Source organism: Anabrus simplex, chromosome 5 (assembly GCF_040414725.1).
Source record: "Anabrus simplex isolate iqAnaSimp1 chromosome 5, ASM4041472v1, whole genome shotgun sequence".
NCBI classification, from domain to species: domain Eukaryota; kingdom Metazoa; phylum Arthropoda; class Insecta; order Orthoptera; family Tettigoniidae; genus Anabrus; species Anabrus simplex.
In genome coordinates, this window is record NC_090269.1 from 26,806,840 (window position 1) to 26,821,662 (window position 14,823).

A 14,823-nucleotide genomic window follows, 5' to 3' on the forward strand; every position below is an offset into this window, starting at 1 on the left:
AATTCAGTTTTAAAGCTCCTGTTTGTAAAAGTTGTAACAGTTGATTTGCCTCCATTAACCTTCATATTATTTTCTTCAACCCATTGTTGGATACTTTCAAGGTCCCTTTGTAATTCTGAACAATCCTCAATGTTGTTTATTTCTCTATAAACAATTATGTCATCTGCATACAATCTTATTTTTGATGTTATATTGTTCCCTAAATCATTTGCGTATATTAAGAAAAGTAACGGACCGATTATACTACCCTGTGCAATTCCCTTCCAAACTTTCTCTTCCTGCGATACATTATTTCCTACTTTGACTTTCTGAACCCTTGAATTTAGAAATGCTTTTATCCAACGTATAACCCTTACGTCCAATCCTATTCCCTCCAATTTCTTTAATAATATTCCATGTTCCACTCTATCAAAGGCTTTGGAAAGATCTATGGCTATGCAATCTAACTGACCTCCTGAATCCAACTGATCTGATATGTCCTGCTGAAATCCCACCAGTTGTGCCTCACAAGAAAATTTCTTTCTAAATCCATACTGGCTCCTCATGAACCAATTTTTATCATCACATATCCCTCTGATGTACTTCGATATTAAACTCTCCATAATTTTACAAACTATACTGGTCAGGCTGATTGGTCTGTAGTTCTCTGGTTTCCTTTTATCACCCTTTCCTTTATAAATTGGTATTATTATAGATTCCTTCCATTCCTTTGGTATTACACTATTATTTATGACATAGTCAAAGAGAAATTTTAAATAAGGCACTATGTACCACCCCATTGTCTTTAATACCTCCCCAGTAATTTGATCACTTCCTGCAGCTTTTCCTTGCTGAAGCAGTTGGATTTCTCTGAAAATATCTTCGTTTGTGAATGAGAAGCTTCTTGTTTCCCTCTGTCTCTCTCCCTCTCTATCTTCTGTTTCGGTTTCCAACTCTTGACAACCATCTACTGAATCTCTAAATTCCCTACTAAATAGGTTTGCTTTCTCAGTATCTGTTAAATAGTGTTCACCCCCTTCTCCCACCATTGTAGGAATTTGGACTCCTTTTCCTTTTTGATTCCTGATATATGAATACAGCTTTTTCCATTTCCCTTTGTGGTCATTACCCTCTTGAAGTATGCCATTCATATAATTCTCTTTTGCTTCCTTTTTCACTCTATTCAGTTCCCTCATTAGCTGTTTTCTAGTTTCTCTACTCTCCCTACCCTCTTTGATTTTCCTGTTTACTATTCTACATTTTCTTTTTAATTTTCTTATTTCCCTTGTATAATAAACAGGGTCTGAGGTCATTTTACCCTTCTTAACAGGTACAAATCTCTTCTCTCCTTCCCAAATAATTCCTTTAAATTTAGCCCAAAGTGTATCCACGTTACTCCCTTCACTTATCCAACAACTGAATTGTGATTTAAGGTAAGTCCCAAATTCATCAACTTTAGTATTTCTGTACAATTTCTTGTCTTGTGTAACCCTCTTATTAAGCCTTTTTGGTACGAGTCCTACATCCATTATTACAGCCTTATGGTCTCCTATTCCTTCAATTACCTCAGTTTTATCAACAATTTCCCATGGTTTAACCAAGAATACATCTAGTAAGTTATTGAGACGAGTCGGTTCTTGTACTACTTGTGTAAATCCCCCCTCCCAAATTAACTTATTTGCCAGTTTCTGTTCATGGGCTTCACTTGCAGCTCCTTTCCATTCAACTTCAGGCAAATTTAGATCTCCCCCAATTATTAACATATCATTATTATTGTTTTTATGAGTATAATCTATTATTTTTTCAAAGATTTCCATGTCTCTTTCCTCTCTTCCAGGCCTGTATGTTCCTATAATTCCCACCTCCTTCATATTATCACAAACTAATTTTATCCCTAATATTTCATCCCTTTCATCGGTAAACCATTCATGTGAACAGTAATTTTCCTTCACCAGAATAAACACCCCCCCCTCCCTTTTTATCTCCTCGGTCTCTACGATAGACTGTGTACCCTTCTGGAATCTCATAAGATTCCATCAATGTACCGAATTGTAATTGTTTATTTACTACACTTTGACAGTTTACCAAGAGCAATCTCAGACCCCCTTCCTCCCTAAAACTTGACTGTTGCAATTGGGTAACTTGAAATTCCTTACTATCCTGAGTTTCTTTTTCTAGTTGACTGAGCCAGCTTGAAGTACAGCTGGCTCTTTCTACTAGTTTTCCTGGTCAGTATTATAACTCAAGGGAGTTGCCTGTTTTACAGTACATATCTTAAGATTAATAAAATCTAGAACAATATTTGCTATCTTTCGTTTACCTGAATTGTTTAGATGGAGGCCATGTTTTGTATAACAGTATCTCTCAAAACTGCTGCATTCAATAACCTGAGTATTCCGAAAATGTTTACAAATTTTAACAATATCTGTATTGACCTTGTCCACTTCAATGTTCACACACGAGTCTCTACTCAAATCATGCCTGTGGGGCACGTTCACTACAAAAACGTTAGTGTGGGTCAGCTTCCCTAGTGTATGTTTAAGTTGTGATCTTACATTCTTGGCGTCGTCGCGAGCTACGTCGTTCGTCCCACCGATGATAAGCACTGCATCGCCGCTCCCGAAGTTCCTAGTTGCTGCTTCTACGTTTTCCACAACACTGCTGATAGAAGCTCCTGGATATATTTCTCCGGTTGCTGCTATATTCTCGTCGTTAATAACTCCCGCAATTCCCCTTCCTTGGCTATCACCAAACACAGCTACCTTCGCTGATTTAGGCCTAACTGGGTCTTGAATCTGAATTCTAGGCCTAAATTTTAAACTCGGCACGGCAACGGATCGCGATGATTTGGTTTCACGCGCGCGATCACTTTCTTCCATGATTAGGTTATTTAGGGCAGAAAACCTATTTCTAATGTTTATTTCCGGAAATTCAGTTGTAGATTTCTTCTTAGCCGGCCATCCACGAACTACTTGACACCACGTGCTCGAGTTTGTTACTTGTACCGGTATATCACTCGATGAATGGTCAGTCCCAAATTCTAGCGATCGCAGTCTTTCTTTTAATTCTTGATTTTCAACTTTAAGAGTCTCATTGTCCTTTTTTAGAATGTTTATAATTTCTAATGCACTTTTATATTCCTCATCGACTGTTTTCGGTGCTTCGTCAACGCCGTCCCCAACAACATCATATTGTAGGATGAAAAGCTGTGATGATAAGCACATGTACTTGGGGCCTCATTTGATACATTGTTATACCGGATCTACTCGTGTATTAGACTTCCTTACACACCGCACTGACTTTTCAAGACGAAGAAAAAAAAAGAAAAAAAGCTTGCCACAGTTTGTCAAGGAAGAACTTTGCAGTGGAGTCTTTCATAATGCTGCAATAACAGCACAAAATTGTGTTTTCAGTGAATCAACAACACCAACAATGCCATAATGGCTTCCTTTTGGTAGTGACCCATGTTTTGTGCAGTAGCCTTGTGAGGTTTTTGTGTTTAAATTATGGAATTGAATAGTACAGAAAACAAGAAGTGCAGTTTTACCACAGTTTTCAAATTAAAAGTTCTATCTTTTGTACAAAAGCAAGGTGTGAAGCAGCATCCAAAGAATTTAATTTGATTAACACGATCAGATAATGATGCAATCAAAAAAGAGAAAGCAGCAAATAAATGTGCATCGTTTTTCTTCATACCAAAAATATGAATATCCTGAGATCAGTACTGGAGTATTTAGGTCTTGCACTTCATCCTAAGAAGCAGGTTTTTGAAATAACATTCTGGGAAGAGGAAGAATTACAATTTACTATACCATTTATTCAAAGGGATTACCGTATAATCCCGAATTAAACCCGCCACCGAATAAGACCCGCACCCTAAATTTTGAGATGGCAAAATATGGAAAAAAATAAAAAATCAAATAACTTACATACCTATTAGACTTTCTTCAAATACACCACAAATATGAATTCAAACAGCTTACAATTAATAAAATCATCTCAAAAATCGTATATAAAATTGGTCCAATACTCAGATTATTCACAATTCACAGTCGTCACTTGAAGTTTCACCATAAGTACTTTCATCGCTGGCATCTTTCCACAAATAGTTGTCCTCAGTACCGTCCACTGAATTTGAAATTCCACATTCCTTAAAGCTTTTGTACAGTAGATCGCGCCCATGCGGTCTTGATCCAGCTGCATATTAGTCCCACTTCAGGCCTTTTCACTCGTCCGGTTGGTGTCAACGCGTGATCACCATCAGACATCCATTCAGTGTACAACTGTTTCATTGCAGTTTTGAAAGGCCAGTTCACGCACACATCCAACAGCTGGAGAATAGAAGTGAGTCCTCCGGGAATTATCGCAAGAATGGTTTTTTCCTTTCCTCATCATATCTCTTACGGCATCAGTTGTATGTTCTCGGTAACTGTCCAACACAAGCATGTTTCGTTTTTGTAACAAAGCTCCCGGGCAATGTTGCCAAACACAATTCACCCAGTCCTTAACTAACGCACTGTCCATCGAGCCAGACTGGAGTTCTAACAATAACACTGGACGGCAAGTTTCCTTTCGGAAGTGTTTTCCTTTTCAGAACCACATGTGGAGGGAGTTTGGTTCCATCCACTAATACGCACAACATTACCATGCATCGTTGCTTTTCGTTACCACCTGTTCTGATGGTTACACTTTTAGAACCCTTCGTATCCACTGTATTTTCCAACGGCATTTCAAAATAGGTGTCTGGTCAGCATTCCCAATTTGCGGCAGCAAATAAGAATTTTTCTTCCTCAAATGAATAATGTGACGCTGAAAGGCCGTTAATTTTTCTTCATACGCCCCAGGGAGACGTTGTGAAATAGACCTATGTCTCCGAATGCACAATCCCTTTCTCCGATAAAAGTTTCGGATCCATCCGCGGCTTGCATTAAAACCCTGTGTTTTTTAGTTCTTTTGAGATTTCTAGTGCTTTCAATTGACACATTTCACTAGAAACACTATATCCTAACTCACGTTTTTCTATCACAAATTTTTAGATTCGTTCTTCAATTTCAGGAAACACAAGTTTCTCACGCACAGTAAATGACCGCAGACGCCGTTTTGAATCCATCGCTTACTATCGAGACAGCACTCTCACGGGACAGATACGGGACTCGAATGTGAGCGAGGTAGACTTCCGTAACCAGCAGTCTCGACTCTCGCAAAGTAACATATCCCGCAAGATCAGCTATTCGCGCACCCAGCATGCCAGCAACACTTGTGAAACAAATGACGATCGAGCATCTGCAGCAGCGGCTTTCATATTTACCGCATATTTACCCATATTCTTTGATTTACCGTATTTCGTTACCTTACATTTCATGTTTACATGCCACTGTAACCGTATTGAGAAAAAATCAATCTTGTTTTCTAGAACGCAACTAAAACACAATAAGACCTGAATGCCCATTTACATGTGGTATATTGAGTACAGTAACTGCATTCAAATCTATTTCAGTACTCCATGTAAACGTAGTAAATATTTACGAGAATGAACAGCTTGAATACGACCCTCACCCAATATTTTGGGGAAAAAAGTGTGGGTGGTATTCAGGATTATACGGTATGTCTGCTTCTGCAAAGTGATTTCAGACTTTTAGAATGTGATGCTTGTTGCTAAATATTGCAAAACATACAACCACTGTGTAGGTTCCATGTAGAGGGTACATGAAAACTTTTCTCTATTATGAGTAATGTCCTATATTGCCAAACATTTTACTATATGGAGATCCTTATGATAGTGGTTGGAACTTATGAGAGCCAGTCATTAAGAAAACTGAACACCTGGTAGAAAAATACATTAAGTTTGAACTAGCTAGGTTGCTGCTTCCATTGAGATGCATATCCTAGATGAAATAAACCAAAGGATGTGTCTGTGGAAAAGTGCCTGGGTTGCTGCTTGAATCAATGTTGAAATGTAGCCGCCATATCATTGATGTATGAGCACTTCTACTTGAATTGCTGCAGTGTACCGTACCCAGGGGTAAATACCCTCTAGGACGATGCCTCCATTCCTGTGTGAACATCCGACTAACTCAGGGTTGGGCAGAGTGTGGGTTGGTTGTCGATTGGGTCAGGATAAAAGTCGAAGTTCTACACTATAATAGCAATCAATGACAGGAAATGGAGGTATAACACGAATGAGAAACAATCATAGGGGGTAAGATGGATTTATTAACAAATATCCCCGATCAAATCACACGAAAATAATTGAATAAAAAAATAATAACTTGTAAAAAAAATGAACTCAAAGTAATAAAATAAATCGAAATCAGAAACGTTAAATGAGTGATAATACAAATTTGACATTAAAAGAAAAACAAGTTCAATAAAGAACATATATAAAAATCAAGACTGAGTATCTTCTCATAGTCCAATGTTTATGTTGTATGGCAACAAGTGTATGCAAACACTGCCATGTGGTGTTTCGGTATGGAGTTTCACACTATCGCATCCCAACGATACGGTTTCAAAATTAAGTTACTCCCGAGAGTCGTCAAACTATTTCCGTAAAATCAAAGTTACATCATATGAAAATTTACGACGGAAAGAAAAATAATTAAGACGCACCGGACGCTATGTAAGTAATGCAAAATACTAGGGGCAAATCCTACACTATAATTACAATAATTCAAATAATCAAACTAAACGTATATATATACATCGGATATCGAGTAAAGTCTTAAATGCTACACTGCTTCTAATGTGAATCCCGGTTCACTACAAAAGATCTAGACAGAACTAGATAAACCAACGATACATCAGCACTCGGGCTGTTCCCTTTAAAAACAACGAGACAAGGTATGCAATCACAAAATAATAACGTAAAACCATCCTGTAAGAGAAAAACATATAAATAATCCTTGATGTCATGAAGAAAGCAATGGGCAACATTGCCTCCTTCTGCTGCGTTTGAGCGCTCAATAGCGCGGTCATCCGTCATGTACTTCCGGGTAGATTACGAGCTGTAAAGAAATATTGAACTCCACTACGCTAAAGATTGGATTTTGTCTCCCGTGGCCGCCACAAGGAAATACTGTCTCTTTCACACATGCCGATAACACAGGCCAGGAATCAGCTTGCCATGAGATAACGCCCATCATCAACTACACGGAAACTCCCGTATATTAATCGCTTCTTAGCATGCTTGGGCCATTTAACAACATCAGACTCAATAGTCTGGAATTAACACTGTCCATTCTGATCACAATATACTCAGAAGACGCTAAGCAGGTACACACATCTGCACAATTTCTCTCTATCTCGTCAGGCATAGAATCAGCCTGCACCAATACATTATAATTAAGCATGCAATTATTATCTCATCATTCCTCATGAATTCTACTGGCCTTTCCACATAACGAGACGCTGTTCGAGTCCTTGGCAGACCATCAGGCAAACAGAATCCAACTTAACTTCAAAGATCTTAATTTAACGACGACGTTCTGCAGCTCCTTCTGGCAGCTTCTGAAAAACCATGCATCATGCAAAATAGCTATACCTGTCTCTCTGAATAACCGAAATAAAATGAATTGATACGTGTTTGACGTAATATAAAAATGAACCTGTCGATCTAGCCCTTCTAGCCTATATTTAAGGAAAACTCGGAATATCCTACTCTAAGTACTATATTTACAACAATAACTGATCCTATCAATCCCTCATTTTCCCAAACACCTAATCATAAAGCAAAATAAAAATAAAATAAACATGCATTAATCTCGTATCCGAATCTACCATAGTGACAAAATTAAACAAATACATGCCGTCAGGCTTACTTTAAATGAAACTGAAAATTCTATCTACACTGCCCTAGTACCTTAACATAACTTACATATCATGCCATATATAATACGTGCATCTTACTTTATGATGACTCTCGGGGAACCAGGATAGCAGCTTACATCCCCACTAATTTTGGGATCTACACCATGATAATCACATCCTTAACATGTGGGAATGCGCTTCCTTCCTCTGCAGGTGCATCCATCATCTTGCTGGAAAACAATTCACTGGAACACAGAAGACTATAGTTGATAATCTCTTCGCTGCTTAATGCTGCGAGCCGAAATACCCTTTCTTTTACCAGATCAGCTAACACACTGATTCACATATATATAACACACTTCACTAAAAGGGTAAAAAATAGTTTAAAAAGCAGCCCACGGTTCGGTACGGAAGTTCCACGCGAATACGCGCCCGTCGCGAAATAGTGAAACACTAGCACGTTTCCACCACACTTGTTACTCAGCGGTCACTACACCGTCTTTATCGCTTAAAAGTAAACTCTGTCAAAGCACAGTAAATATTACGACTGCACAATTTGAAGCATCAATGAGAACCAGTTACAATTTCTGGAATAACGCCACGTTAATTACAACCACCAGTCACAGAATTGGTACATCCGCACTGCTCAAACTTTTCCTACAGAATGCCGAGTTAGTACATCCGTACTGCTCAAATTTCAACTACAGAGTGACGCTCTCCAGAGCTTGGGTTACTGAGGAGGCTTCGGTGACGCTAATAATGTTGGGGTTCCCGGGTATCTGAACCAACCACCAATCAGAGAATTCGTCATGTATGATGATACAATACTTATTGTGATATATTTATAAAACACAGCTCAAACATTAGCAAATCTCTTCCACCAATTTCTATAATACATTTCCAAATATATCTAACTTCAGAAACTGTGGAAAACCGATTGTCTACAGAAACTGACTTTATCCACAGAGCATGTTGGTCATCCTGGAATTAATATTTAGCGCGGTGTAGCCTCCAGGTTTGCCAAATCCTTAAGTTCCCATTGGCTGAAATATCTTGCTTGGTCAGCATGTAATACACGTGTCGATCCTTGCCCGCGCGTGGGTACGCTTACTTTCTCACGGTCATACGGAAATATGAAGCAACATCCAGCGACTTACAGTCTTGCTCAACATCCGGTATTAACTATCTTGGGATACGATGCTTTAACATATTAGACTGTATCTTTTATAAATAAAATTCACATATTTGGTCAAATAATATTCCAATTACTATTATGGGCCGGTCGGATACGGCTCAGCAGTGTATCTTGGATTGCATTGTCAGTATGTGGTTACACATTGCCATAGAGCAAAATTGTATCTTCCAAGAGCAATCAAGAGAATTTTGCCTTTATCATCCTCTGCAATCTGTTTCACAGTTTCTCCTTTGTCTATAAAATTTAATAAGGAATGCACATATAGATCGCAAAATAATGTCATTCATTAGGTAGCTTAACTGCCCTGTTCTATATGGTCTTGCACTCTTAGGTGACAGGGAGTCAACATGTTTCCTAGGACAGCTCTGCCTCTTTGTTTTGGGCTGGTATTAGTGTCAGCACATCTCATATCCTGTCACAATACATAACAAAAAACCAAGTCATTTTGTGTAATTAGTATCACTGCAGATGCTGCAGAGCAGTAACTCTTTTTGACCATCATCAAGGTAACAGGGAACCTACTGAGTGCAGATTTTCCATTATTACAACCTGTTGGTGACGATGTGATAAAATGGTACCATGACACAGATTCAACAGTTGCCATAATATCATCCACAATGAAACACTGGTTACCTGGAATCAACTAATGTACATGTGCCACTACAGTGTTTGTTTTGCTTTCTTTGGTTGTCTTGGCTGGTTGTCACTTAGTGAACTACATCCCTCTACGAAACCTTTTTTTCACATATGCACTCATGTCTGGCTCATAGAATGATTGCCATACACTGCTTTCCTCTTTGTATGCATCTTCTTGTATCCAACATTCTTAAACACACAACAATGCTCTGTTCTTCCTAGCTCACTTGCATTTTTGTGATAGGATGGCAAATACACTGCTGCCAACAGTGTATGACTCTTGCACAATGTGTTGTGATATCTTGGCTGAAAGTTGTTATGTTGTTTGGAATAGTATCTTTCTTGCCATGAAACAAAACTGGCCAGGATCACGGTCTTATACCTACAATCACACTTTTTGTTTGACTCATGTACCATATGTATTTAGCATTATTTATATCTAGATGTAAGTAGATAATATACCAGCATTATTTGACTGTACATTATTGTGTAATATCTTACAAGTTTTCAGCCACACTGATATGCTAATGTATAACTGTTTATTAAGTAGTGATTCTTTTTCATGCTGTTCTTTGGATTAATGATTGTGATAATAGTAGTATTATTTATAGGATGTTGGACCAATTATGAGCTTTGATCCGCTACCACCACTGGATTCAGTGAACATATACACTCGGCCTCAGCGGCCAAGGATGTATCAACACTCCAATGCACTTTCGATGTTCTTCAGGTCTCTCTTACCCAATTTCAATCCAAATGAGCCTGCTGGTCCAGATTTCGACATACAGTTGATGTAAGTTCGACACATTATTTTTGTTGTTTGGTTTGGGAGAGTATTATTTGGTTCAAATCTTAATGTGGATATTTATTTTTGAAATTCTGTACATTTAAATATGTTTGCATTGTTAATACACACTATGACTTGGATTTGACTGTTACAAACAGTATAGTCTCACTTGATGTTTCTCTATTTCTATTAAATTCTACAGATGCACTCACATCAAAAGGTCCTATCATTTTAGCATACTCATATGCAGCTTTCTTCTTTTTATCATGAATTTGGTCTGCAAACCTCTTCTTGCTGAATAGGGAATTTTAGAACTCTGCTAATCTAAATTTTATGGGGCAAGTTCGTCATGTGGTTAGGGGCGCGCAGTTGTGAGCTTGCTTCTGGGAGATAGTGGGTTCAAACTCCACTGTCGGCAGCCCTGAAGATGGTTTTCCATGGTTTCCCATTTTCACACCAGGCAAATGCTGGGGGTTGTACCTTAATTAAGGCCTCGGCCACTTCCCATACCTAGCTCTTTCCTATCCCATCGTCGCCGTAAGACCTAACTGTGTCAGTGCGACGTAAAGCAGCTTGTTAAATAATCCAAATTTTGTTTGATTTTTTTTTTTAATTTTCCCCTGTGGCTATTAGTATAGCTCTGCAGCTCAACAATTCACTGTTGACTACAACATAGGGTTTTATAAGGTTTTGAGTGTTTTTTTTTTCTTTATCACACTTCAAGGCCCTAGACTAGGGCCATCCAAACAGCACTCCCCGAGCGCTAGCGCTCTGGCCGTGCTCTAAGCCAGTGCTCCGAGCGCTTTGGGGAAAGGTAGTTTTGGTAGTGGTGGAAGGAGCTTGGCTGGCTGAGTGAGCGGTCTGCCCGCCACGCCGAAGCGCTTTGTTGACAGCGTGTAACTAAATCAGTTTCGCAGTTGTCATGACTGATCATCATTAAAAAAAAAAAAAAAGAGGAGTGGTGAAGCAGCAGCCTTTAAAGCAGAATGGGATATTTCATTTTTCTGTACAGCTTATAAAGGGCACACCAAATATATAGTGTGGCACTAAGATTTAATGTGTTTAAAAAAACACAATTTGGAACGGCACTACAGTGCCTACTACATGGATGATTACGGTGATTTGACAGACGTCAGTCGCTAATCGAAGTTGGAAGAATTGAAAGAAAATTTAAAGCAGCACTGTTCTGTAAGTATTATTGTTTATTTTAAAATTCCTGTTTACAAACGGGAATGAAGCAATGATTGAATTAGTATGTGAAGAACACAAAAATTGTGACTTGCCATATTTTTGTCTGACAGGAGATTGAAGAGAGTGAGGTTGGTGGATCCAATTTACGAGCAAGCTACAAATGTTCGCTGCGAATTGCCAAAGCTGGGAAACCCTTCACGGAAGGGAATGTAATCAAGGAGTGCCGAATACATGTATTTGTCCTGTGGAGCCAGTTGAGAAATTTGACAAAAGTCTCTCTTTCTCCTCAAACTATGGCTTACAGAATAGACGATATGGACGTTGATATGGAACAGCACTTAATGGAGAAGGCAGCAAATTTTGTATCCTTTTCCATCGCCCTCGACGAATCAACGGACATTGCGGACACAGCTCAGCTTGCTATTTTCATTCGAGGGATGGATGACGATCTTAGAGTCACCGAGGATTTCCTAGACTTGGTAGCCCTCAAAGACACCACTGCCGGTTTTGGATATTTTCCAAGCAATGGAGGGTGTTTTTGAGTCAATGGGATTAAAATGGGAGCGGTTGACGAGTGTAACGACGGATGGAGCTCCTGCTTTACGTGGTCTACGCACAGGTTCCTCAGCTATGTAAAATTAAAAATGGCTGAGAGCGGTAGTACCTTAAGGGTACGTCCAAGATGCACGTTGGTTTTCTGAGTCAGACAGTCGGCGCTGACTGTCTGACTCCGAGCGGCAGTCGGGATGTGGCCATTATGAAAGCTGGTTGTCAGCGCAGACAGAGCTGCCACAAGAGAAAAGATATGAGACAACTGATCAGTGTAGCATGGAACTAACAAGAGAACAGACTGCAGCTGTATTGCTGCTAAGTGACAATGTTACAACCAAGTTAAAACGAATGAGAAATGATATACATCCAATTAATGAATTAAGATCTATTTATGGGGAGTACAAACACCTTTCTCCACAGTTACTTGCCGACGAAAAGAGATTTTTCGAATATTTCAGAATGATTTCGGATACGTTTTATTTTATTTTGTTAAAAATTGAACACAGGCTTACGTAGAACTGGGCAAATTACCACAAAATCCCTATTCTTCCTCGATATCCATCGTTAACAAAATGTCATACACACTCAACATGAAAATCAACAGCCTGCGCGGCAGGTTGTCTGAAACCAGAATGAAATAATCATTCCGCTAAACATCTGAGTCAGACTACCAGTGCGCAGGCTTCCAGCGCACAGGAGCATTATGGCCAGTCCCTCTTAGCAACAAAGGATATACTTATGCCGACTCGGCGCCGACTGTCTGACTAAGAAAACCAGCGTGTATCTTGGACGTACCCTAATGGCGGCGATCCAGTGTTTGAAACACCAGGAGTTCTGTCAATGTTCGGCTCAACGTACATTTGTGAGAGTTTCTTTTCAGTTCTTAAGCTGACCAAAAGTAAACATCATGCAACGGTGAGCGATAGAAACTTGCACAATTGCTTAAGAATAGCTGTGTCTAGAAATATTGTAGGCCTACTCAATTTGGAGAAGATTGTTTGCTCCAAAAGTAAAAACTCATAAAAACGACTGAGTAAAAGTCACTCAAGGTCTGTACTGTCTGTTCATATTGGTATAATTTTGTTGAATTTTCCTCTCAGATATGTTCAAATTTCAGTTTTGAATAAATCACATTACTGTATTCTTTACTTAACACTTGATTTTGTTTGCTGCTTATTCCATACATCGGAGTACCTTTCGATTTGTATATGCAATACCCTAGTTATGACAAAACAGCTCTATCAATATGTCAACAAACCCACAAAAGCCGTTGGACGCACGACTGTACGTACGTACGTACTGTATCTAGTCAGCGCGGTCCGAACATCGTCCGTCTCAGGTCTCCTCGCTGCCACACTGTACTGGTGGTAGGGGAAGGAGCGCTAGTCTGACTGCCCAGTGCTCGCCGAGCGCGGGCGCGTTCTCGGAGCGCAATGGCTGGATGGCCCTGCTCTAGACCATTTGCAGTTGGAGGCAAGGTGTGAGGAAACCAAACCAGACTACAGCCCCAATGGACCTTCTGCCTATCAAGTGAGCGCCCTCGGTCTGAAGGCCTGCAGATTACGAGGTGACGCATGGTCAGTGTGACGAATCCTCTCTGCCGTTATTCCTGGCTCTCTAGACTGGAGTCGCCATCTCACCATTCAGTAGCTCTTCAATTAAAGGTACGGTAATCATAGAATGAGTGAACATGGAACCAGCCCTCATATCGAAGTAAAAGTGCCTGGCCTGGCCGTAATCAAACCCAGGCCCTCCGGGTGAGAGGCAGGCAAGTTAGACCGTGGGGCCGGCTTCAAACATTAATTACCGGGATGAGACTTAAAAATCTCAAAACTTTACATTCATTTTTACCAGCGAAACTTCGTCAGTTTCCTCTGAAAACTTCTTTCAGTTCAGCAACTTGGATCAGCCAAACTCTTCTAAAAATCTAATACCCGTAACGCCAAGCCAAACAACAATCGACCACAAGTAGTTTTTAATTCTCTAATCTAATACAATAAAGCACATTAGATACAAAAGCGCCCAACATGATGGCGAAAACTTTTTTTTAAAAAATCTTCCATTGTAATTTGGTCACTGGTAGTAGTCAGTAGTAGTAGTAGTCAGTTTATGGAAATTTTTTACTACATAAATTAGGCCTACAACAACTTTTCAAGGCTATGTTGAACTCGAGAATATGGTTTTGAATGTAAGTATCAATATTCAAGTTCTCGGATGCATTAAATTCAATTCTGCCCGACACTAATCACAATGCAAATTGGAAATAGAAAAAATATCATTAACACTTCCAAAATTACAATTATTTACGACCTTGAGCTCAGCTGGAAAGCGCGCTCACTGTACAAGTCGGTATGAGTGCGAAATGATACAAAGCTTTAAATGTAACGTGCGCAAATAAAACGACTGCTGTTTTTACACAAAAACATGAAATTCCCAGTCGTATATAAGGACGAAAACGGTAATAGGCAATCCCAAATACTCTCGTGGCTTTATGTATGTAAGGTGCAACATCTGTTCTGGTCTCGATATCATATAATCGTGTACAATAATATTAAAATACTACTGTAAATTTGTCTTGCTTAAGAAGGAGCAGTTTCGATTCCTACCTGAAAGCCCAGTGACTATACAGTGCCCTGAGGGAAATGCCGAAAACCTGTTTGGCGATAAACTCGAAAAA

At 39.4% G+C, this 14,823-nt stretch overlaps 1 protein-coding gene across 1 annotated transcript in view; it reads left to right on the top strand.

The window, feature by feature from the left end:
- Positions 1–14,823, top strand: part of Nulp1 (Nuclear localized protein 1) — a 97,298-nt gene that overhangs the window by 60,963 nt on the left and 21,512 nt on the right. The window contains exon 9 of the mRNA XM_067146811.2: positions 10,228–10,409. Within this exon, the coding sequence (XP_067002912.2) occupies positions 10,228–10,409 (182 nt within the window). The remainder of the gene's footprint in view (positions 1–10,227; positions 10,410–14,823) is intronic.